We start from the raw sequence: 26,627 nt of genomic DNA on the forward strand, positions 1-26,627 counted from the left end.
TCTGATTATTAAATGCTTTATGTTCTTAAAATTATTGCTGCAATTCCTGGGTTCGTTCTCAGAAACCAGACACGAAGCTGCAAACAAAAACAAAAAATGTTGACAGCCCGGATTTCTTCACCTTATAAAGATAAGTGTGGGGCAGTGGTGGCTCGGCCCTATATATAATCACTACTGAAGTAGTAACAGGTTATTTCTTATAGTTACATCATTTACAAAAAGAAACAGAATAACCCACAGACAGGTCTGGGGAAGTAAACGGTCTATTTACAAGACTGACAAGTGTCGAGCTCTGGCTCTCCTGCAGCGGTTCCCATGACACATGTCTAGGGATAGGACCCCGATCACTAGCTATGTCAGTGCTGGCTGTACACCGCTTACAGGATGCAATACAGATGGATTCTGAAGCAGGTTTGCTATGTTCCAGGTACCCATTGTGTGCATCAGAGTCTTTACTGGGTTCTAGAACCCACAGCATGTACATCGTACATGTATCAATAGAACACTATTGTTGTTGGTGTCTCTTTTTCGGTGTAATATGCCAAGTGTCACTCAGTTTTTTAAGAGACAGCATTATTCCAAACAGGCCTAAACTTGAACTTGGGCAAGAAGTACCACATAGTGTCCAGAGAGGAGGAAAGGTCACACAAGGTCAGTTTATGTTATACGATAGACAACAATGACAGAACAACGATAGAACCAGAGCCCTACGTTAATAGAGATTAGCCTCCACCAGCAATGATTTAAACATGGTGGTTATTGTAAAGTTAATGGAGGAGATTAATCGAATACTCCAGAAGAGGCTACACATTTCATTGTCCCTTAGACCGGCAGAGTACATGGTGCAGCTACAGAGTGGCCCGCAGTGTCAGAGTCCAAATGGCAAACTGGGATCTGGTGCTGGATCACCCTGTTCTGACCCAGATATGCGATTTGGCACATGGCCCCACAATAAAGGATTAACCGACGCTGAGTAACAAGAAGTAGACGATGGTCTTACTCTGTCGCTTGCACAGACAGATTCTTCCATTCAGTTGGTACCAGGGGAAGCCTCAACCCTTCACATCATCCCAGAAGTACTTTCTGCATTCTGCGCGCAGCTGCACTGGCCTCATCTTCAGAGTCAGACTCACTACTATGAGACGTTGAACAGCAGGGTGAGGAGCACTCTGGGGAGCATAGATAGTGCATGAGAGGCAGGCGATACTTTCCACAAAAATCCACAAATTTGATCTGGCGCACACAAGAATCAAAGTAAACACCTGGGGAAAAAAACAAAAAAAGCCAAATTTAGAGTTTACACTTTAACTCTGCACCTGCTAAAAGAAAGACAATGCAAAACTAACAGAAATCAATCAAACCACAAATTTCATACATTTAACCCCTTAAGGACCAAACTTCTGGAATAAAAGGGAGTCATGACATGTCACACATGTCATGTGTCCTTAAGGGGTTAAAGTGGATCGGTTATGTATAAACAAACATCTGAATGCCTCCTTCCACACATACAATACATTATATTATTGTCGCCAGAGAAACTACCAGCAAATGTATCAATGAAGAGAAGCTTGCGCTGTATAAAAAAAAATGAAGGCACTGCGGTAACATTCTAGAACCAGGATTATGGTAACATATTAAGTCTACTGTTAGACATTTTAAAGTGAATTTGGTTCTCCGCCATTAATAACAAAAGGATATTATAATGAATGCAGGCCATTTTTACACAACAGGTGGAGAGTCCACTATCCCAATATTTAGAATTATATTCTTAAAAAATGTACATGCTTACCACTACACTTGGGGTTGGGGCATTTGCTGGCCAGGTCTAGATACATCCGTAAGTTTTCAGGGAGCTCCCACGGGCCATATGGAACGCCACGACTTTTGATCGTTCGGCCAGCCAGTTCCAGTAGCGATGGTGGAGTGTATGTCAGATCGCGAACAAATCTTACTACAAGTGGGTTTCCTCTCAAACTGAGCTCCTGCAAGTGCACCAAACTAAGGATTTCACGGGGCAAATATGTCAGGAGGTTATTATGGAGGCTGAGCGAGCGTAGAGAATACACCCTGCAACAAAAGAGAATCAGAGTAAAACAAAAAGCTATCAAAGAGCACACTTTTCTTGTGGAAGTAGAAATGAAATTGAGACAAGTTTTACATGCAGTCTGTGTGACAATTCAGGTCAATAAGAGGGTGGAGTGTAGCTTTTAAAATCTTCACTTTCCTAGTGTCCACTTTAAATAGAAGACACTGCCCCATCCTCTACCAACCCAGTTTAATGGGAATCCTGTGAGGGCTGCCTACCCAGTCACAAGAGATATCCGCAGACGTTCGACACTAAAATACAATGAATACTGCACCAAAAGCAAAGGAATCAAATAGCCTGGGGGAGGGGGCGGGGCCGGGCCGCCGAGCTGGTCGGTCGCAGGCCAGCAGAGCTCCTGCTACACCACTTAATTAATCGATTTAAAAACATGCCTATATACCGAAAAGCCGACCGACGGCTACGAAGCCTGAGGCAGGGGGACCGCTGGATCCAGGGAGAGGCTGGCTCTCCGAGCTACAGTCCCCTGGAGGGGAAATCCTCACGGACTTGCCTGAGGCCTACTCCGGTGGTGAGTGGGGCGGACGGCCGCTGCCCCACTAGCCTGCCACACAGCACCCAACCTGGAGCACAACGCTGGGCGGACTCGGCCTCGTTCCCCCCCCTATGGACCGGGGGGGTGATCCGGGTCCTCACCCCAAGGCCTTGATCGGGAAACCACGGCTGAAGCTGAGAGGTCTAACCGCTAGGCCCAAGATGGCGGGCGCCATGTGCGCAAGCGACGAAGTACAGACTAACACCTAACACTGGCGCCCGAGACTGACAAGGTGGCCCCAGCTCTCAGATGGGGCTGAGCCGAGAAGCGAGTTCACTTACCCCCGCAGTCACTTCACTCAACAAATGCAATGGCGGCATAGGAGGTAACTCGCAAACAGACGGAAAGTGCCTCTGACACGGAGACAAGCCGACCATCCGCCCCACTCCAAGCCTGTAACAGACTCACCTAGGGACCGAAAACCGGGCTCCCCTTCACGGCAGACGCCGACAATTTGATTATCGGAGAGACGAGCACACTCCCGCACAGCTACAGCCCTATGGGAACCAACGAACACTCCATAATGCAGCATGGGGGGACTGCGTCCTGATACCTGCCATGATGGACACTCACTTCTCGGCATGATCACAAGGCAGAGCGGATTTTTCAAGCTCATGGGACTCTCGCTGAGTGTGGGGTCTCTGGACCGCCAGGAAGACTGCCACCAGCAGAGGCAACAATGGTGGTCCCGGTCGGCGGGGGTGATATAAGCAATGAAGCGACTCACTTACTCATAATTATAATTTAATTTACTTACAAAGCGTTGACTGTTCTGCAAGATGTTTATACTGTACCAGCATTAGCTAACTTACTTATAGCTACTTATATATGTCTAAAGCTAAGTGTATGCTAACTTACTTATAACTACTTACATATGACTAAAGCTAAGTGTATGCTAACTTACTTATAACTACTCATATATGTCTAAAGCTAAGTGTATGCTAACTTACTTATAACTACTTATATATGTCTAGAGCTAAGTGTATGTTAACTTACTTATAACTACTTATATGTGTCTAAAGCTAAGTGTTTAAGTCTGTTAAAAAAAAAAATTGTGCCTGTCATTCTTGTGCCCCACATGTCAAGCGTGGGAAAGGCCAAAGGACTGCTTTTGGGGCACCTCTCGCCACTCTGTACAATTTGCGTGCACAGCAAAAATAAAGAATTAAAAAAAAAAAAAAAAAAAAAAAATAGCCTGGGGGAAGGAATAATGGAGATACACAATCTCACAACTCCCATCACTCCTCAGCCCACCGAGCATTTTACTTCAGTAATTTCTGCATCAATCGCCTACACTCACCGGGTGTTAAACGGTTACTCCAAGCCCCATGACCAATGCAGTTTGAGATACCACATCTAAATAGTTCAAGCACACCACCTTTGGCAGAGTCAGTAGCAGTGTTTTGGGCTGACGAGTGTTTAATCTGTGCATATTTGGCGTCGGTTTTGGATTATTACATTAGACGATCAAAAGACCAAGTATTTCCCTCAGCTGGTGCTGGATCAAAGGTAGTTTCTTTTTTCTTAATTCTATTACTTTGGGAAGTCACCCTTTAATGGGATACACTGTTACCCACCTATAGGAATTGTGAAATGAAATCAAAGTCTAGGAACGACTAAATAAATAAAGAATAAATAGAAATCCTGTCCAGGAATATGACTTTGTGCCTCTAGAAGGTGCTATCACACCCCAGTGTTCCTACAGAAAGAATATGGTCCTGTCTGGAGGTTATCCTCAGATTAGTTGAGCTCAAGGGTCTGTTTCCGATAAGTGGATGAAGTTCATAGACATTAAACTGTGTCAGGTAATGGAAAGTTTATCAGAATATATTGTCCCTGCAACACAGATAAGGAAATCTGAAATACATTATTGCCCTGAGGCTGTTTAGATAAAAATTGACAACTCGGCATTAGAAAAACTGGAATGCTTACAAGCAAAGCGATCCCACATGGATGTGTGCTGACAGGACACATTACCCATTGTAATATAATCATCCTGTGTGAGGCATGTTTAAAGAACACAGTAGTGTTAGGAATACAAAGCTGTATTTCTCATACTATAGTGTCCCTCTGCTCCTCCCCCTCATGGCACGCAAGGGGTTACTGACCCTTTAAAAACACCTGTTTCCATCGCTGAAGTCCCTTGGTGCTGGCTCTGCCTCATCAAGCGTCATTACAAAGGGAACCGAATGGGCATGTGTGGCAAGCACCAAGTGCATTAGGCCTTCCCCAGAGGAATGCATTGACTTAAAGGGACACTCCAGTGCCAGGAAAACAAACCGTTTTCCTGGCACTGCAGGTACCCTCTCCCTCCCACCACCCATCCCATGTTGCTGAAGGGGTGAAAACCCCTTCAGTGACTTACCTAAGACCCCCGCCGATGTTCCTCGTCGGTGGTTTCGGGTCCGCCCACGCTCCTTCCCCGCCGCCATCCGGCGAGGGGAGACCAATTGCGCATGTGCGGCCGCCGGCGGGGGATACCTAATGCGCATGCGCAGCAATGCTGCGCGCGCATTAGACCTCTCTATAGGAAAGCATTGAAAATGGGGAATTGAGCTACGCTGGAGCTCCTCACACAGCGTGAGGACGTCCATCGACGCTCTAGCACCAGGCTAGAAACCAGGAAGTGCCCTCTAGTGGCTGTCTAGTAGACAACCACTAGAGGAGTAGTTAACCCTGCAAGGTAATTATTGCAGTTTATAAAAACTGCAATATTTACAGCTGCAGGGTTAAGGGTAGTGGGCAGAAGTGGTCTGGGTGCCTGGAGTGTCCCTTCAAGGCTTTCCTATAACATTTTTCAAAAGGTTGCGCACCATCATGACGCAGAGCGCAAGGATGCCCAATGTTGTTTCACTGAAGTAAGCTCTAGCCACTAGAGGCAGTCTTATCCCTTCAATGTAAACATAGCAGTTTCTCTAAAAGATTGCAGGCTTAAGGGGACAGGGACTGAGATGACGTGGCCTGGGTGTTAATAGTATCCCTGTAAACTAGAGGCCCAATATGTATATTGTATTATTTACATATAGTTATAGTCAGGCCAATAAATTATACAGTTTATATCCCAGACTGTGCAAAAGCCAAATGGTGGAATGAGCTTTGTGGACTCACTGTGCGAGCTGCGGTGGGACACTCTGGATCCGGTTATCACATAGGACCAGGTAACTGAGATATGGTAAGTTGGCCAGTTCTGGTGGGATAGATGTGATGAAATTACCGCCCAGGTATAGGAACTCCAGGCTGGAAAAAAATTGGGAAAAAGGTAAATAAATAAATTGACCTGAGAGAAAAGAATCAGGTTTAATGCCCTCACCATAAACAAACATATATCTATATCAGTGATGGCGAACCTTTTTGAGCCAGAGTGCCCAAACCACAATACATGTCAACTTTTTTTCCCTCAAAGTGCCAACACAGCAATTAAACCTGAATACGGAGATTTAAGTTCTGAAAAAACAACTCGTACAGTTGTCCGAACTAGTTAACATCTTTTGTTTTAGAAGACACAACAGAGAGTTCAATTATACAAATTTTAAATAATTATATTAATAGATAAAATTAAGCATATATTTATTAGTATCTCCAACAAATGCAATGCATACACACAGCTGAACACATTTACACACCAACTGCTTAATACATCCACACACAGACTGCTAAATACACACACAGTCCGTTAAATACAAACACACACACGGTCCGCTGAATACACACACACTGCTGAATACATAAACACAGTCAGCTGAATACACACACACACACACTGCATTGAGGGGTGCAGTGTATGTGTTTGTGTGTGAGGTGTGCTGTGTGGGGTGGGGGGGGTAGCGGTGCTGTGTGGGGTGGGGGGGGAGGGGTGCTAGGGGTGCTGTGTGTGGGGGTGGTAGGGGTGCTGTGTGTGGGGGTGGTAGGGGTGCTGTGTGTGGGGGTGGTAGGGGTGCTGTGTGTGTGGGGGTAGGGGTGCGGTGTGTGTGGGGGTAGGGGTGCTGTGTGTGGGGGTAGGGGTGCTGTGTGTGGGGGTAGGGGTGCTGTGTGTGGGGGTAGGGGTGCGGTGTGTGGGGGTAGGGGTGCTGTATGCGTGTGGGGCATGTGGGTGCTGTGTGCGTGTGGGGCGTAGGGGTGCTGTGTGCGTGTGGGGCGTAGGGGTGCTGTGTGCGTGTGGGGCGTAGGGGTGCTGTGTGCGTGTGGGGCGTAGGGGTGCTGTGTGCGTGTGGGGCGTAGGGGTGCTGTGTGCGTGTGGGGCGTAGGGGTGCTGTGTGCGTGTGGGGCGTAGGGGTGCTGTGTGTGTGTGTGGGGGGCGTAGGGGTGCTGTGTGTGTGGGGCGTAGGGGTACTGTGTGTGTGTGTGTGGGGCGTAGGGGTACTGTGTGTGAGTGTGTGGGGCGTAGGGGTGCTGTGTGTGAGTGTGTGGGGTGTAGGGGTGCTGTGTGTGGGGGGGGCGTAGGGGTGATGTGTTGGGGGTAGGGGTGTTCTGTTGGGAGGGGTGCTCTGTTGGGGGATAGGGGTGTCCTGTTGGGGGATAGGGGTGTCCTGTTGGGGGATAGGGGTGTCCTGTTGGGGGATAGGGGTGTCCTGTTGGGGGATAGGGGTGTCCTGTTGGGGGATAGGGGTGTCCTGTTGGGGGATAGGGGTGTCCTGTTGGGGGATAGGGGTGTCCTGTTGGGGGATAGGGGTGTCCTGTTGGGGGATAGGGGTGTCCTGTTGGGGGATAGGGGTGTCCTGTTGGGGGATAAAGATATTAAAAACGTTTTTGTTTTTCAAAAAAAAAAAAAAAAAGCATACTGAATCAGTATTCTCCACCCCCCCTCCGTTTGGTGAAGGGGGGGGGGGGGGGGGGGGGGAAACACAGCCATCCCTGGTGGTAAGTATGTTGGACAGGAGCCTGCAGCTCCCGCGCGATGCTGTGTGGAGCGTTGCCATGGTAACGCGCGGCAATGCTCCACACAGCTCGCAGGAGGACAGGAGAGCCGTTTCCTAGATGCCTCCCCCCTGCCGACAAGGAAGCAGAGTAGGCGCCTGCCATAGGTTCGCCATCACTGTTCTATATCATACACACACAATAAATCCATTCCCAAAATGAGCCAATCACACTGTGGTAACACACAGCTTTCAAACCAGGAGTGAAAGCGGACACAGCTCATAGATTCACAGGTGAAATGGCCTGTATTCTAGGCTTTTAAACATCTTTCAGCATCACAGGAGTATGAAAAACACACACAATAGAAAACGCACACAATACTATCAAAATACAATAAATATGCACACAAAAAAAACACAATAAAAAACAAAAAACACCCCAAAACTACAATTGGTTACAACAGCAGAGGACAACTGCAATATTAGTTGATCCAGTATCCATATATTGATTGACTGTATTTACTGCGGTGGTCTCCAGGTGTTCTCGATTTGACTGTTAATGACAGCCGCATTGTCCATATTAGAAAGGATTGTTTTTTTCTTTACAGTTAAAGGACCACTATAGCTCAATGAAGTGGTATGGGTGCCAGGTCCATCTAGAGAAACTGCTATGTTTACTTTAGGGTTAATCCAGCCTCTAGTGGCGGTCTCATTGACAGCCGCTAGAGGCGCTTCTCACTGTGATTTTCACAGTGAGAAGACGCCAGCGTCCATAGGAAAGCATTGAGAAGGCTTTCCTATGAGACTGGCTGAATGCGCGCGCGGCTCTTGCCGTGCATGCGCATTCAACCGATGATGGAAGAAGAGGGAAGAGAGTCCCAGCGCCGAGGGAAAAAAAGGTAAGGGATCAACCCCTTCCTCCCCCTTCAGCCCGGTGGGAGTGGGACCCTGAGGGTGGGGGCACCCTCAGGGCACTATAGTGCCAGGAAAACGAGTATGTTTTCCTGGCACTATAGTAGTCCTTTAATGTTTAAGGCTCAGTTTTTTGTTTAACTAAATAAATGTAATTATAGCTTATTTCACGGGTGCCAACACATAGCATATACTGAATTCTAGGCCAATTCCAATATCACTATAACATGACTCATGGATTCACAGTGTATTAGACGATCTGTGGTCAGCAGTTATTTTGAAAGTTACGGTATTTATTTATTTTTTGAGAGAGGAATTCCCTCCCTTTTTTTGTCTAAGACAGCATTACAATTTTGAATAGTTTAAGAGTATACTTGTTTTATTTGAGATCGGCCTCCAATATTTTATTACATGTTTACTTGTTACATTTATCCAATAGCACTTTTCTTCATGGTCCTGTAATCAGATGTAAAGGAGCTAATATTTTACCATTCTGATTCCCACACATGTTGAACTGTCTGTAACCATAGGGTATATAACCCACCACGATGGGTTCCTCAGTTTCTACATTACATGCAGATAGCATTGATAATCCTATACGCTCATTCCTTAAGGCGAGATTACAAGTCACAGCCTCACTTGCCTTTCCCTAACCAAATTTACCACTTTTTTTTTTTTTTTTTTTATAAATCTTTGTTTTCAAGGTGCATAGAAATCACATATTCAGCAGGAGTCAAAAACAGAAAAGTTACTGACACAAATACATAAGAATGCAGGTTATGAATTCTTAGCCCTCGGGACAAAACGAGTGATCGTAGAGGGGTCCAAAGACCCCATTGGCGGTCCTGTGGGTGAAGTTGTCAGGATAGACAGACCCAGAGTTCTCAAGAAAGCCAAGGCCTCTCCCATCGAGGGTAGAAAATGCGACATCCCATCCAGAGTCACCGCCAAAGAGCCATTTGCACATGATGTTTAAGTTTGCTTCATATTCGCAGGCTGAAGTTCGCTTCCTATTCAGTGATAGAAGATAGCTTATCATCTAACTTTAAGGAAGTAAAGTGCACATAATAAGGTACAAAAAGAAGCATCGTGGGTGAACGCTCAGGTTTCCGCTGCTCCAACAGTGGTTTTACATTAAATAGCAGTATAACAAATATCTCAGGCAGTTGGTATGTTTCATTAGATTCGTGCATTTTTGTGGATTACAGGACATCGGCCCCATTATCTCAACTACCTTTTTTATTCATTCAAAATGTATGGAAATATTATTATGAAGTGTGCAATATAAATATTACTTGATTAATACTAATATTGATGATTAATACAGTATTCATATGCATGCCATATTTCTACACATTTCTGATATAATAAATAATGAAAACAATAAAAATAGAGGTTATTAGTTACATAAATTAATTTGGCTCATTGCAATTGGCTCCTGTTTCTGTAATGTAGTAAATTTTATCTTCCGCTTCAAAAAATAAATAAATAACACATTGGCCACTTAAATGGGGCATCAAGATGCCACCTTCAAATCAATGCCATTTAAACTAAATCCATCTTCGCCATATTGGCATTGATTTCTATACACTGATATCACACCCCTCTTCGTCATACAATAATATTTAGCCTGAGCCAAACTACAATTTCGATAATAAAAACTGGCATCAAAGTGGCACCATCAACTAAATGCATTTCAATGGGGATTTGTGAATAAGTAACCAAAATTTTCCTATATGAAAACTGCAGCAGAGCCCCAATACCTAGCACAGGTATCTTCGCTTGGTAGTCCTCGTAGTTGAAAAAAGCAGTAAAATATTCCAAGACACCTTTTCCCCAGTAACTGGACCACACACAGTTCTGGGAGTAAATGTCAGGATCGGGGCAGGGATCCAACACGCAGAGTACAGACAGTAGAAAGGTACCTATACCGGACCTTAGAATGGCCGGACTAACGTACGGAGATAGAGAGAATGGTCAAAGGCAAGCCGAGGTCAAGGGAACGAGAAGACAGGTAAGCGAGGAACAAGCCGAGTCAAAAGGGTAACAGAGATAAGCAGAGTAATACAAACAAGCCGGGTCGGAACCAAAAGGATAACTGGAATACAAGAGCACTGAGTGACTAGACAGGCTAGAACCACGACAGGGCAATGAGCAAATGGAAGAAGCACTGTTAAATACCCTGGCTCAGGAGAGTAGACACGCCTCCGACGAGTCCTGATTAGTTTCCAGACAATTGAGTGACAGATCGGTCCGGGTTGGCGTCATGACGTCGACTGCTGGGCGTCGTGTTACAAAAGGAAGTGGATCCCTCGCGGCCGGCGTGTAAATGACCGGAAGGACCGCGAGGGACGGAGGAAACAGACCTTCTGGACGGATAAACTTCTAAGTCTCTACCTCTCTCAGAGGTAGAGACTTCAGGTACCCTGACAGTAAATTGATTTTATTTTGGCCACACGGCATTTATGTGTACGTCAATCTACCCCATTCTCTAGTCTCCGTACTAAGGTGGGCATACAGAAGTGTAATCATTCCTTTGGGGGCAGATCCCTCTCTACATAGTCTCTCGTAAAAAGTAAACTGTCCCTGGGCTGCAGCCTTAATACGGGGTTTCCTAGCGAAGTCCCTTATCTGGACATATCGAAAATAATCAGCTGGAGTCAGGTGGGTATTTCGTTGGAGATCTTGAAAAGGTACGATATCCCCTTCCCTATAGAGTTGGTAAAGCCGTTGTAACCCAGTCTTTTCTATATTGCGAAAATTCCTAGGGGCCAAACCAGGTAGAAACTCTCTATTTCTGAGTATCGGAGTCATAGGGGAGGGGGATGAAGCAAGTCCAAACTTGATGCAGTTCACATCCCATACTCGAGGAGAGTTAAGGATGGCCGGACATGTCACCCTTATCATGGGCCTGTGTTCTTTAGGGACCCATATCGTAAATTGGGGGACGTCGAGACCTACCATCAAAGATTCTATTTCCACCCATCTTCTTTCCCCCACAGGGGAATGCCACATGACCACCTGAGACAGTTGGGCCGCCAAGTAGTAATAATACAAGTTTGGGAGCCCCAATCCCTCTCTATCTTTACGCCTATACAGGATTTGTCTGGCTATTCTATGTCTCTTATTGTGCCACACAAAGTCACAAATCGCCCTTTGTAGCGGCTGTAGTTGAGATTTCGTGACGCGAGCAGGGAGAGCTTGAAAGAGAAACAATATGCGCGGGAGGATATTCATCTTCACAGAGTGAATACGTCCCAGCCAAGATATAGGCTTGTCAGACCATTTTTCCAAATCCCCCATCAGAGTCCATAGCATGGGATCATAGTTGTTAGAATACAGTCGGTCCGGATCTGCCGTCAAATGAACTCCTAGGTATTTTAGGGAAGTCGGTTCCATCCTTAGGTGGTGCGTTTCCTTTATCAGAGCTACGTCGGCCGCGGTCAGACCTATAGGCATTGCACTGGATTTCTGGATATTCGCCTTGTATCCGGACAGGCCCCCGTATTCTTGTATTACTCTCTGTAATGCCGACATTGACTCAAGCGGGCTCGTTACCATGAGGAGGACGTCGTCCGCATAAGCAGAGACAGTAAATTCTTCCCCCCCACCGTTACCCCGCTAATATTTGGGTGCCTGCGAATCGCTTGAAGTAGGGGTTCTAGAGCCAGCACAAAAAGGAGGGGAGAAAGAGGACATCCCTGCCTGGTTCCGTTGCGTAGGCTATAAGGAGTCAGTGGAGCCCCTGCTATCTGTACCTGGGCTCTCACATTGTGATACATTGCTCGTGACTTGCATGAATTCGTCCGGAAATCCAAGGTGAGTCAGCACCGCAAATAAGAAATTCCACCTTACCCTATCGAAGGCCTTCTCTGCATCAATAGAGATTACCAGAGAAGGTGTTCCAGTAGCTACTTGTTTCCAGATCAAATCGACAGTCCGTCTGGTATTTTCGAATAAGTGCCGACCTTGTATGAACCCTACTTGATCAGCGTGAATAAGTGAAGTAAGAAGCGGGTTCAGTCTGTCCGCCAGTATCTTAGCCAAGATCTTTAAGTCTTGGTTGATCAGCGATATAGGCCTGTAATTTTCAGGTAGGAGCACATCTTTCTCTGGTTTGGGCAACAGAATGATCGTAGCCAATGCCATGTCAGGACCCAACCGCCCCCATTGCCTTAAGTAGTTGAACAGTGTCACAGCAGTTGGGGCGCGAGCTCTTCCCTAAAGGCCTTGTAGTACGACCCATCAAATCCGTCTGGGCCCGGTGCCTTGTTCCCCTTCAGACTCTATATTGCCTTGTCCACTTCTTCCACACTGATTTCCGCAGCTAGGTTTGCCGCTGCGTCCCCTGATAATTTGGTCAAGCCCAACCCGTCCAGGTATTGCAAGATGCCGTGTTCCTCTCGTCCCTCCTGTAATTGCCCGTCCGGTGTGTGATTGTACAGGTGTTTGTAGAAATCTTCGAAGACTTTTGCAATATCCGTCGGTTTCGTTTTCGTCGTGCCATCAGGGTGTCTGATGGCCGTAATGTGGGTTAGGTGTTGCTTGGGCCGTAACGTCCAAGCCAGAAGCGTATCCATTTTGTTGGCCTTATCAAATATGTCCGTTTGGACCACGCCATGGCCCTAGCTGTGTCATCGAGCAGGAGGGAGCGTATGTTCCGTCTGACTGCTTCCAGTCGACCGAGTAGCTCATTGTCCGGGGTAGATTGGTGTTTTTGCTCAAGGTTTCGTAGTCGTTTAACCCCTTAAGGACCAAACTTCTGGAATAAAAGGGAATCATGACATGTCACACATGTCATGTGTCCTTAAGGGGTTAAGTAGGGTTTCCAGTTGAAGGTGCTTCAGCCTTTTCTTCCTCGTGGCCAATTTGATCAGGTCCCCCCTTATGAAAGCCTTATGTGCCGCCCAAACCGTGCTAATGCTCACGTCCGGGGTGGTGTTGTCTACAAAGTAATCTGTTATAGCCTTCCGAATGTTTTCCAGTATTGACTCATCCCTCAGCAACGACGTATTCAGTCTCCAGGACCAAGGGCTCGCCGTACATAGATTACCGAGAACGATAGAGACATCTGCATGGTCAGACCATGAGATATTTCCAACCTCTGAACTCATGAGCCTGGATAAGCTTGTGGCGTTCACCAAGAATAAGTCTATCCTGGAATAGGTTCCATGAGGAGCTGAGTAAAACATGTAATCTCGGTCTACTGGATGTTGTGCCCTCCAGACATCAACTAAACCCGTATCTGCCATAAAAGTCTTAAGCAGACGATCTTGCCCCCCCCCTCCCTGCGACCTCGGGCCTCCATCCCTTGAGCTCACGTAACGCCCTTTTCTGCATACCACTTCTGTACCCCATAAGGTAACGCCCTTTTCTGCATACCACTTCTGTACCCAATACAGGTAATGCCCTTTTCTGCATACCACTTCTGTACCCCATACAAGTAATGCCCTTTTTTGTATACTACTTCTGTACCCCATAAGGTAACGCCCTCTTCTGCATACCAATCCTGTACCCCATAAGGTAATAAGGTAACGCCCTTTTCTGCATACCACTTCTGTACCCCATAAGGTAATAAGGTAACGCCCTTTTCGGTATACCACTTCTGTACCCCCTACAGGTAATAAGGTAACGCCCTTTTCTGCATACCAATCCTGTACCCCATAAGGTAATAAGGTGACGACCTTTTCTGCCCACTCCTGTACCCCATAAGGTAATACGGTAACGCCCTTTTCTGTATACCACTTCTGTACCCCATAAGGTAACGCCCTTTTCTGCATACCACTTCTGTACCCCATAAGGTAACGCCCTTTTCTGCATACCACTCCTGTACCCCATGAGGTAATAAGGTAACGCCCTTTTCGTTATACCACTTCTGTACCCCATAAGGTAACGCCCTTTTCTGGATACCACTTCTGTACCCCCTACAGGTAATAAGGTAACGCCCTTTTCTGCATACCACTTCTGTACCCCATAAGGTAATAAGGTAACGCCCTTTTCTGCATACCACTCCTGTACCCCATAAGGTAATAAGGTAACGCCCTTTTCGGTATACCACTCCTGTACCCCATAAGGCAACACTGCTTCCTATAAACCACTGCTGTACCCCAAACAGGCAACGCAGTTCCCTGTATTCCCATCCCCGCATCCCGTACAGGAAATGTTCCTCCATGAATTTTGCCAATTTACAGATCTAAACAGTGAACTCATCGGTCACCTCCCTCCCCAATTCTCCTTAACAGACAACGTGGCTTAGTTGCTTAGGCGGGTAAAGGATTATTTGCTGAACCCCAAACTAGTGACAGAATACACACAGTGCTGTATAATGATTGGGATATAATATACAGTAACCTGTATATAGCACAGATAATAACCGTCACCAAGCACGGAGTCTGCGGACACTCTGCACACTTCCTGGGAGAGAAGTTTCTAGGAATCAGACAGTCAGTGACAGGTGCCGGGGATCACACACAGTCCCGTCCACGCTGCTATCAGCTCTACTGCTGCCATGAACTTTATACACACTTTACAAATCTGCTGATCACCAAGGCAGGATATGGGAGGCGCAGACAACATCACTTAACCTCTCAATCACTGCACAGAATCCACAGAATATGGATGGAAAGCGGACAATTAGCTGGGTTATCCATGGTTGGGGGCGACATGGGGAGAGAGAGCAGGGGGAGGAGGTCACGGGGCAGCACAGCAGATGTTGTGTAAGAGTGCATTGTCATAATGACCGTAAAAACAGAATCGCACAAACTGTGTGGAATCGAATGGAAGAAAAGCCCACTAACAATTTCTGATATATAAATCATTTGTTAATTGTTTAACCATAAACCAGTATATATCCAATAACACAAGGCAACGCCATGGCAAACATTGCAGGTGAGAAGAAATAGAAACAAATGTGCCAACATATTATGTGTTTCCAGCACGGTTTCTTGCTCCTATTACATTTCACAAAATAAGACAAATGATAAAAAGGACAGAGCCAATAGTACACGTTGTGATCAAAACAAAACGTAGGGGGGCGGGGCCTGACTGCAGAACAGAGCAGACGTGTGTTGCTGAAGCTCCTGCAGGCCCATACAAACTACGCTGAATCCCACTAAGCTGAACCTGTAACCTGACTCATTCTGGCTCCTAAGTGACTCAGTACACCGAGACCTACAGGATGACACCCTTACCGAGGTTATACGCCAAGGTCCCGATCACTCAGCCACTGAGGCCTACACACGAGGCGGACATGGGGGAGACGGACGCTCTCCCGTTGTCCCGCAGCACTGAAAAGTGCTGCTCAGACCACTGTCCCCCCCCCCCCCTCCCTATGGACCGGCGGGGGTTATCCCGGTCCCCACCAAGCTGGCATGCAAAGTTACACGGACTGCGCCTGACCACCCGGACTGGGCCTCTGAATATCCTGAACCCAGCAACATGGCGGATACTATATTCAGCCTACCAGTCTGGATTTAATTTTCCAGAAATTCTGGGCCAGTCTGGAGCAACACTTAACCGGGTCCTCCCCGGCTCACGGAGCGGGGACAGAGGAGAATATGAGGAGGAAACGGAGGGGTCAGATCCCGGGTAAAGCCTGCTCTCCCCCTCCCGCTACTACCAATGTATACCCACCCGGGCCGGAGGTCCCACGGAGACGTCCTCCGAAGCTTCAGCCACCACGCCGGAAGCCCGCCCGCCGCTGGCGGCGGCGAAACACCGGGGCCACTCACGGCACCCACACGGCGCAAGACCCGGCCCACGTAGACGACCGAGTCTGTGGCAAACAGAAGCAGACCCGACATGAGGCCTGGGGCTGGGGAGAAGCCCCCCCCTTCCTCAAAACTACTCATCACCATCCGCTGCAACCACGCTCCGACAGCCACACGACCCGATGAAGGCATTGGCTGATGCGGTGACCTGAACACAGGCTTCGCACACACGACCGATCCCTGGCATGGACTAAAACTGAGAGAAACTACACTACTGGAGAGGAGTACTGCTTACTACCCGAGCGATCAGTGACTCTCAATGACAGTATCATTTGACTCAAAGCTGTACCACTTCAAACACCATTTACTACACTGTGACCCATCTCCACACCTCAGATATACCCAACTCCTTTAGCTTAGAGTTGTATCTGCATATTAGCTAACCCTATGATGATCTAATACCAGCAGTTGACGGGATCATAACGCCACATGTGTGCCCCCAGTCCATAATCATTTGCAGGGGACTATCCCCCCTAAGCTTTAGACCATAGCTTGCTGCCTAGTACATATTTGTGTGAAAGCTTAAACTACCCAACGCAAACCAATCTTATATCAAAGCTGGTTCCAGCCTGTATTACCTAGTTAGCCTATTACCTAAGGGCAAGCACACTGTTTAACTAACTTGTTTCAATAACGCTCTCTTTGATATAACTGACCTAGCCTGTTATTAGATTAAAAAATGTGCATGTTTCTTGTATGCCCTGCATGTTAAGCGGGAAGAAATGCCTGAGGATTGCTATTGGGGCACCTTAAGCCTGCTTGTACTATTTTTATGCACCGCAAAAAAAAAAGATTTATAAAAAAAAAAAAAAACCGTATACAAAATCTGGAATTTGCGCTACATGTCTGTCCAACCGTAATTCACCTCTTTCATATTAAGTTCACCCACACTTATTATATATCATTTTGTTCAAGAGAAACAGGGCTTTCATTTCACATCAAATACTCATATATGAAACATAATTATTATGATCTATGTGCTCACAGAGCACTTTGATAAAGACTATTAGTCGAAACACGTCAGTGCAGTTGTAATGTGTTTGTATATTTGAGATCTCTTTATATTTTATAATAAATTTGTTCATGGTCACTTCCTATCATCGTGGTTTCAACTCTGTGGGAACCCAAACGGAGAATCTATATCCAGCAACCTGTGGAGCATCCAGCTTTGGTGCCAATTCCCGATCTCAACTATATTTATTCCAAAGGCGCTTTTAGTCTGAGCCCACTCTATTTGGCTCAGCAAAATGTGAGTGAGACCGATTTGCACTTACACCAACTTTTATTGTACATACAGAGTTCACTATGGTCTACCATTTTTTTTTAAATCTTTTTAGGTATCGACTTATTGATATTGGTAATATTGTCTTGTATTTTATATATACACTTTTAGTGTGATCTCACCAGTTTTTATATACATTTTTATTCACTATTATTGTGTGGTTTGGGTGACCTACACTAGGTGATTGTAGCATTTGTATACTTTTTTACCTTTGTTTTATAATGGGTAAGTGTGACAGCATGAGAGGTGGTAAGTAAATGTGGGAGGGTGTTGACAGGGGGGTTAGTGTGACAGCGTTAGGGGGGTTAGTTTGACAGGATTAGAGGGCAGGTAAGTGTGACAGGGTTGGGGGGGTTTAGTGTGACAGGGTTAGAGGGGGGTTAGTGTGACAGGGTTAGAGGGGGGTTAGTGTGACAGGGTTAGAGGGGGTTATTGTGATGCTTAGAGTGACAGGGTTAGGGTGGTTAGTGTGACAGGGTTAGGGTGACAGGATAAGAGGGTTAGGGTTAGTGTGACAGCATTAGAGGGGGTTATGGTAACAGGGTTGGGGGGGTTAGTGTGACAGGGTTAGAGTGATGCTTAGAGTGACAGGTTTAGGTGGGTTATTGTAAAGGGTTAGAGGGGGTTATGGTAACAGGGTTGGGGGGGCTTAGTGTGACACGGCAAGGGGGGGTTAGTGTGACAGGGTTGGAGTGATACTTAGAGTGACAGGGTTAGGGTGGTTTGTATGACAGGGTTAGGGTGACAGGTTTAGGTTAGTTATTGTAAAGGGTTAGAGGGGGTTAGGGTGCATTTTTAGTCAGTGTGGGGAGACAAACACAGTCTCCCCACATACTGTCATTCTCTCCACCCCTCTATATTTATTTGCCCCCCCCCTCCTGCGGTTCAGTGGGTCCCTGGTGGCCCGGTGGGCTGCTGGTGGACTCCCTAGCATTCTGCTGGTGGACTCCCTGTGGTCCAGTGAGCTGCGATGACGTCAGAGTGCAGGCCAGAACCGCGAGGGAGTGCATCTGCTCTAACAACACACTGGACCACCAGCAGCCCACCCGACCACCAGGGAGTCCATATCTAAGAGCGGGCAGGGTCGGGGGCGGCAAAATGCCGCCCATGTAAAATGGCCGCCTGGAGCCAGGGCCGGCCCTGACTCAATCACATCTCCTGTCTGGATGATTGTGATGTATTTGGCCAAATGACTAAAGTCTAAACAAACAACAAACTCATCATCTTCACCTATCATCTTCCTCAATCACTCCTCTTCTGCTGGTCCTCGCTGTAAGATGGATGGACACACAGAACAACATTACAGTACCACTAGAACTAGATCTGAACGAGGCGCTGTACTTTTAGTTCGGCCATGTAAAACACTGCCGTTTTGTAGATACAGTAATGTTTCTATTGCAGGGCTAAACACACCCTGGTGGAGGTCTACCTGACAGCCACGGGTACTTCGATGGCTATTAGAGTGAGACTTATGTGACATATGACATCCTCACACATTGCATGAACACTTTGAACTTCCTCTAATGCTTATCATACGGAAGCATTGGATTCAATGGTTTCCTTTGAAAAGAATGATTGGATGTGCTTCTTGACCCCAATAATTCTGTATGAGAAGCACAGGTTTGGTTGAAGAGGTTGAGGGCTGCCTGTGAGCAGACGCATGGAGTAAGTCTGGAGTGAGGGGGGTAGAACACTAGTGTTATCAATACAGGTTTGTATTCCTAATGCTATATAGTGTTCTTTTAACCTGATCACTCCCACAGCTTTGTTTATTACCATTTATATAGTGCCAACATATACGCATTGCTTTACCAGATTATCAAAGGGGAAATTTAACAATAAGTGAGACAATTACAAAATCTCACAGGAACAATAGTTTGATGAGGACCCTGCTCGGAAGAGCTTACAATCTAGACGTGATGGGGTATAAAAACACAACAGGAAGGGCAGCGCGTTTCTCTGACATCCAATGAATCTCCACCATCCTTGGGGAGTCCGTAGTACATGATCTCTGACCAGCTCCCTCAATACTCATTCCACAAATCTGAGAGTCTGTGATTCCAACTACAGCTGCCCATCACATTATTACCCTTTCCTTTACCAATAAATATCTTCTACAGATTCTTTCACGTCTATGTTGTCTCCCCATTAAAATGGTCACAGGTTCTCCCATAATAGATTGGTTTGTTTCTATCACAGTAATTGGGCGATTCCATACACACATTACACCTAGCTCTGCTCCTATATAAAGTAAATTGAGCACAGCAGAAATTTTTGAATTGGCTTAATCTAGTTATTTTAGGGGCAGCAGGAACGTGTTTCCATTCCTAGTGTGAGAGCCTTAATGATCCTGTTAAGATCTGTATCCAACACAGCAGGAAACCAGAGGAGCTGGGAGAGCAGCCACAGAGAGGCTCCGAACACTGCCCCCCTCTTTAATACAATTACTGCAGCCCATCCTTTTCTTACAGCATTCTATAGATCACAGCAAAGTGTGGGCCCCTCTCCAGCCCTAATACTGCACTACACATCACGCCGCACCTCTAGAACACGGTCATTACAGCTGCAGACACAGGAGAGATATTCGCCACTAAAAACAAAAAGCTATACGTCAGCAGATATTTTAACAATTGAAACATTTAAGGAACTGTAAAAGCCATATTTTAATATTCCTTAGATTTCATTGAAATTACAACTCATTCAAAAGATACAAGACAAAACAAGAACTACTTAGTCTTATGTATTTTTCCTACACTTTACAAGAAGCAGAGTTACCTTTTATCAAGCCTTTAGCCATCACTAGTTAAAATGCTCTTTTTATGGAGGCCACAGGATCCCCCCCAATGACATCAGTGTTGGACTCTCACGCACAGCACTGACATCCGCTCCCGCAAGACAAAAGCTCCAGGAACGTAATATGACCTCGCAGAGGAAGATGGCAGCGCCCACAAGGGACAGGTTCACTTACGTTAAAGGACCACTATAGTGCCAGGAAAATAAACTCGTTTTCCTGGCACTATAGTGCCCTGAGGGAGCCCCCACCCTCAGAGTCCCACTCCTGTGGCGCTGAAGGGGGTGAAAGGGGTTAATCCCTTACCTATTTTCCAGCACCGGGCTCCCTCTGCGCTGGGACTCTCCTCCCTCTTCTTCCGTCATCGGCTGAATGCGCATGCACGGCAAGAGCCGCACGAACATTCAGCCAGTCTCATAGGAAAGCCTTCTCAATGCTTTCCTATAGACGGTGGCGTCTTCTCACTGTGAAAATCGCAGTGAGAAGCGCGTAAGCGCCTCTAGCGGCTGTCAATGAGACAGCCACTAGAGGCTGGATTAACCCATAGGTAAATGTAAGGAAACCAAGTCTAGCCAAACCATTTTCGGTAGTTTCCTCCCGAAATGTCAGAGTCTAAGAAAGTGAGAGTTCTGTTCGGCAGTTACAGGAAACGAAGTCCATACGAAATATAACAGCTTCACAAGATAATTCCCTTGGTAAAGCATACGAATTCCAAATAACAGTCAGAGTCCAGGATCAGGATACAAGTAGAACTAACGTTTATTCACATACATGGCTTTTTATGCAGGTCCCCATGCAAGGGGACATCCCCCAGGGAGGAGTAACATTTATCCAATCCTGAACAGTAAAAATATAAAACACACCCAATACAAACAGGCAGTTCCCTCCCCTAGTCCTGGAGATAATCAGGTCTGATATAGTAACAACCTAATTATCTCCAGGCTGAAAATTCACTGTTTTCCCCAATTTCTGGAACACCCATTTATACCTGGGGTATCCCCACAAATCCTATGTCCCCTGATAGCCCCGATCTGGGTGACCAACATATCCAAATTTCACCCAGATCGGTTCAGGGGTTCGCAAAAACCATGGAAGTCCTTTGTGACCGGTTCACTGTGGGTGGGCTGCCCAAAATAGTTCCAGAGGTTCGTGGGGTTTTGCCGGTCACTTTAGAAAAAGGGAAAAAAGGAATAAAAGTACCGAATGAATTCCCCTGGCTCCTAGCAGCGATTGTTCCCCTCATTCGTGTGCATATTTGTACCGAATAGCGCTCTTCTAGCTAATCGGTATCAATAGTTCCAGCGTTCGTATGATTGAGACCGGTGTTCGGGAAGTCGAGTGTCTGATTTTAGTTCCAGACACTCGACGACCAAGTCCCGCTGCCTTTGTTTGACGAAAAAAAGATGGCCGCGGTTTTCTCTGCCACGTGGCGTTCGGTAGTACGAACGCGGACCGCACACATAGAGGGTGAAAGTGATGCCGGCTTTGAAGTTAAGTGAGCCAGGGGTGGTCTTTGTTCGGCAGTCCCATCTGCCGAATGAAAATACACAGAAAAGCAAGACATATGCAAAAAATTACCGAACAAATAGTCATTTCTTCACAGCAAAAAGGGTTAAATCCTAGATGGACCTGGCACCCAGACCACTTCATTATGGTCTGGGTGCCTATAGTGGTCCTTTAAAGCTACTCTCCATTGCACCACCGGGTCAACACACAGCATGGTAGCAAAATAGTAGCGATAGTAGAAAGACCACAGGTTAATCCACAATCTTCTTTGATATGCCTGCCCTGTTGAACCTGTGAGTTTTCTACTATAAGTCTCTCATTCTCTTACCTATTGACAAACATCACACGTTTAAAACCCAGTGATAGGATTCAGGCACTAAACAGGTATTCAGAGATTTGTGGAATATTGTAAGTTAAAAAAATGAATTGAAAAGTTTAGATCAAAAACTGCAACACTGGAAAACATTTTAAAACAGATATTTTAGCCTGCACTTTACCCTCCACAATTTATTGAATACCCCCATTAACATCAAATTATGTTGCATTTTGCTAAACTAACAAATAATAATAATCATCCTCTGTCAAACTTGTTATCCTGGCCTACACTTTGTAAATACCCATTTTATGCAAACCACACAAAGACTTGCCCTGGCTTATTTAGTGTAGTAAGATATCAACATTTGGAGATAACACGGATTTGCCTAATCCCTAATTAATAAATGTCATTTATGTTTTATAAACTTTATTGTGAAGAAGCTACCCCAGTTATTCCGGTACTTTTGTTTTTCCCTGTTCGGTAGATACAACTGCCGAACACCGGCCACCCCCTGGATCATTCACTTCAAAGAAAACCGCCAATTAAGTGTGCTCTGTGTGGCCGCTGTTGGTATAGTATAGAAAATGGCGGCCATCTTGTTCGCACGAAAGGAGGCAGCGGTACTTGGTCGTTGAGTGTCTGGAACCAAAATCAGAACACTCGACTTCCCGAACGCCTCCTTCCTTTCACCAAACAGCCAGGAGAGCGCTATTTGGTAGATTTATTCCTACGAACTAGGGGAACCGTTCGTGCATTTATTCGGGTTTTTTTTTGTACTTTGCGAAACAGACCGACCACACAGCCCAATTTCATGGAATTATTTCTGGGCAGGAGCATCGTGTGCGGTCGGTCAAATTAAGACCCCCACGTAACTCGTGAACCCCTGATCCGATCTGGTTGATTTTTTAATATGTTGGTCCCCCAGATTGGGGCTATCAGGGGATATGACTTGTGTGGTTCCATTGGAGTTTGGGGTACTTTCTGAGTTTTATGGAAATGTATGTTTTTGTGTTGGGAGATAATAGTCTAGTATAGTGCTCGACTCAATTATCTCCCCAGTACAGGGGAAGGATTATATTATTGTCTGAAGCAGTGTCCTGGATCTGAGAGCCAATGTACTTGCAGAATGTATTTTGTGACTGTCCATTCTCAGGTCCAGTGGGGAATGCCCCTGGAATAGGTCAACGTAAACCCTGTACATTGTCAACTGCATATAAACCAGGCGGTTAGACTGAATAAAGCATTTCTGTTATACCCTTCATCCAGGGCCGGCGCGTCCATAAGGCGGCACAGGCGGCCGCCTTAGGGCGCACCGGCTCTGGGGGCGCAAAATTCCAGTGACCGGCAAGAGGGACGTGCTCCCTCCTGCCAGGTCTCCTCCTGGATCCCCGGCGTGGCGTGCGGCTGAATTGGATTCCGAGGCGGCGAGGGAGCTCTGATCTCTCTGATCTGCTCCCTCGCAGACTGTTTTCTGATGCCGCGGGAGCCGGAATATGACATCATATTCCGGCTCCCACGGCATCAGAAAACAGCCTGCGAGGGAGCAGATCAGAGCTCCCTCGCCGCCTCGGAATCCAATTCAGCCGCACACCTCCCAGCAGCCCCACTGGACCACCAATGAGAGACCCACGCCAGCTCTCCAGGTAGGGAGGCTGGGTGGGAAATTTAAATTAAATTTAGATTATTAATTACTGTGAGTGTGTGTGTATGTGTGTGCGCATGTGAGTGTGTATGTCAGTGTGTGTGTGTGTGTGTGCGCATGTGAGTATGTGTGTCTGTCAGTGTATGTGTGTCTGTGAGTTTGTGTGTGTGAGTGTGTATGTCAGTGTATGTGAGTGTGTGCATGTGAGTATGTGTCTGTGAGTTTGTGTGTGTGTGTGTCAGTGTGTGTTTGTCAATGAGTCTGTCAGTATTTGTGTGTGTCAGTGTGCGTGTGACAATGAATGAGTGTGTCAGATAAGTGAGTCTGGCTGTCAGAGACGTCTGTGTGTTTGTCATTGAGTGTGTGTGACTGTCAGTGTTTATACACCCCTGACTGTAGCGTGGCCAAGCGGAGTGTACCGTGGTACAGGAACTTCTGTTTCCTGTACCTGGCAGGACTGACAGGAAAAGCTCACTGTACCGGGATTCACTCCGCTCAGCCACGCTACAAGAAAGGTAGGAGGCATACCAGGAAGGGGAGAGGACCACTATGGGGGTGGGTGGCGCACCAAGGGACAGGGAGAGGAGGGGAGAGATACCCTGAGGTACAGGAAAAGGAGGGAGGGGGAGAGGAACACTAAGCGACAGGGAACAGAGGGGGGAGGGGAGAGGAACACTAAGGGACAGGGAAAGGAGGAGAGAGGGGAGAGGACCATTAAGGGACGGGGAGAGGGGCTGGATGTGAAAGAAACACAGCGGGGCTTGAGAAGGAAAGAGACACACACAAAGGTGCTGGGAAGAGTAAAAGACACAAAGGGGCTGGGAGGAGTAAGACACACACAATGTGGGAGGATGTAAGAGTCATACAAAGAGGAGAGATAGGAGACAAACAAAGGCAAAAATAGGAGATAAAATACACTAAAGGGAGTCAGATATTTAAAGACGGGATAAGAAACACAAAAGGGAGGTTAAGAGGCACACAGGTGAAGATTTTTTGGGGGTGGGGCGTAAAAATGCATCTTCGCCTATGTACGCTAAATTCTTCGCACCAGCTCTGCCTTCATCTAGTTCAGGCTGATGTTTGGGTATCTGTCTACTTTGCTGGGAGAATATGCGAACATACATTCGCTGGATTCCATTTGCAAGTGAATTAATCTATGTTCAGGGAAGTTTCCATGAACATAGATTTGCGAGATTCCATTCACGAGTAAGTTGGTCTATATTTGGGGGAATTCACCAGAATGTAGACCTGCTTTCTAGCACATGCTTGCTCGTCTTTTTCCACGAAATAACACATCCCCTGAAAATAAGCACTAGTATGTTTTTCAGGGGAAAATGTAATGTAAGACCCGGTCTTATTTTCAGGGAAAGAGCAGAAATAGATATACAATTATTCAGAATAAAAAAACTAAACCAAAAAAAAACCAAAACATTTTATACCATTATATAGCCAAATTGGAAAAAATTCTCCAACTCAGCAGATTTCACTGTTCATTTATTTTGCAGTAAAGTTAGCCATTTCAACAGTTTAATTAGTGAACAAAAGTACGCCAGTTTATGGAGCCCCGCTAGAGGTCCAGACTTCAGAAACTTATTTGTGGCACTTAGTAGATAAAGAGTTCGGAAACGGTTGGAAAACGTGTACTTTGGTAAAGGTTGCTGGTAAGAAAACGGACAAGTCTGACAAACAGGAACAAAGTGCGTACTACCTAAAGCAGTGATGGCTGGCTGAAGGTCATAGGAAACATGCCAAGATTAGCCATCACTGTAGTGACAGACGGTAAAGAACTATTTTAGTCCCAGTCACCATTCATGAACCTTTTCGGACTTTAAAAATCCACAGCAAGAGCTGCAGCCACAGTTCCACGAGACAACCAAGAACTGCAGCCACGAGACAACCCAGATTCACATGTAATAAGCTAGAACTACAGCCTAACTCTGACTAACTTATAGAAAGGGTACCCTGTCCCAGCATGGTGGATAGCAGGTGTAAAAGGTAAGCCAGGACTCTACCTGATCAGGTTGTCTATCTCCTCTGGGATGCCCTTCAGCCGATTCCCCCCTAAAGAGAGGGTTTTGAGGGTCTGGAGCTGCATGATCTGGCTGGGTATCTCCTCAAAATGGTTCCCACTCAGGTTGAGCACCTCCAGTTTCATGCTGCCCATCTCCTTGGGGAGAGAGAACTCATCCAGCCGGTTGTTTTTGGCCAGCAGGGTTCGGAGTTTGGTGAGGCCCAATATGTGCTCCCCCAGGTAAGCCAGGTTGTTGTTGCTGATGTCCAGGAGCAGGAGGTTGGAGAAGGTGGCCACCTGTGGGGGTAGGACTATCATCCGGTTGTGTGAGAGGAGCAGCTGGTGGACCTCCTTTCTCCTGTCCTCTGCCACCTGCTCCAGGCTCAGGTTCTCCAGCTCCTGACTTAAGTTCTCCAGCCCTAGGCGGCACAGGTTCAGGACATTGTCCCCTTCAGCTGCCTCAGGGCCATCCATGGCTGGAGCAGTGACACCCCAAATCCAGTCAGGAACCCCAAGAGCTCAGCCAGCAGCCCCAGCCTACCTAACAATGGGAGCAGTTGGTTGCTGGCGGTGCTCTCTGTGTAGAAGTTAGCTGCTGGGGTAACTCGCTCTCTGTGGGGCAGTTAACTGCTGGGGTAACTCCCTTTATGGAGCATTTAGTTGCTGGGGTAACTCCCTTTATGGAGCATTTAGTTGCTGGGGTAACTCCCTTTATGGAGCATTTAGTTGCTGGGGTAACTCCCTTTATGGAGCATTTAGTTGCTGGGGTAACTCCCTTTATGGAGCATTTAGTTGCTGGGGTAACTCCCTTTGTGGGGCAGTTAGTTGCTGGGGTAACTCCCTCTGTGGGGCAGTTAGTTGCTGGGGTAACTCCCTTTGTGGGGCAGTTAGTTGCTGGGGTAACTC

The 26,627-nt window shown here is 46.6% G+C and overlaps 1 protein-coding gene across 1 annotated transcript; it reads right to left on the reverse strand.

Moving 5' to 3' along the window:
• On the reverse strand, positions 1-26,627 carry LRRC58 (leucine rich repeat containing 58). Its single transcript, XM_063446114.1, has 4 exons — positions 25,723-26,627; positions 5,748-5,876; positions 1,790-2,067; positions 1-1,262 (listed from the first exon to the last, which is right to left on the reverse strand). Exons 1-4 carry the CDS (start codon positions 26,193-26,195, stop codon positions 1,066-1,068), a joined length of 1,077 nt encoding a protein of 358 aa, XP_063302184.1. The 5' UTR covers positions 26,196-26,627; the 3' UTR covers positions 1-1,065.

This window comes from Pelobates fuscus, chromosome 1, assembly GCF_036172605.1.
Source record: "Pelobates fuscus isolate aPelFus1 chromosome 1, aPelFus1.pri, whole genome shotgun sequence".
In the NCBI taxonomy this organism is placed as follows: domain Eukaryota; kingdom Metazoa; phylum Chordata; class Amphibia; order Anura; family Pelobatidae; genus Pelobates; species Pelobates fuscus.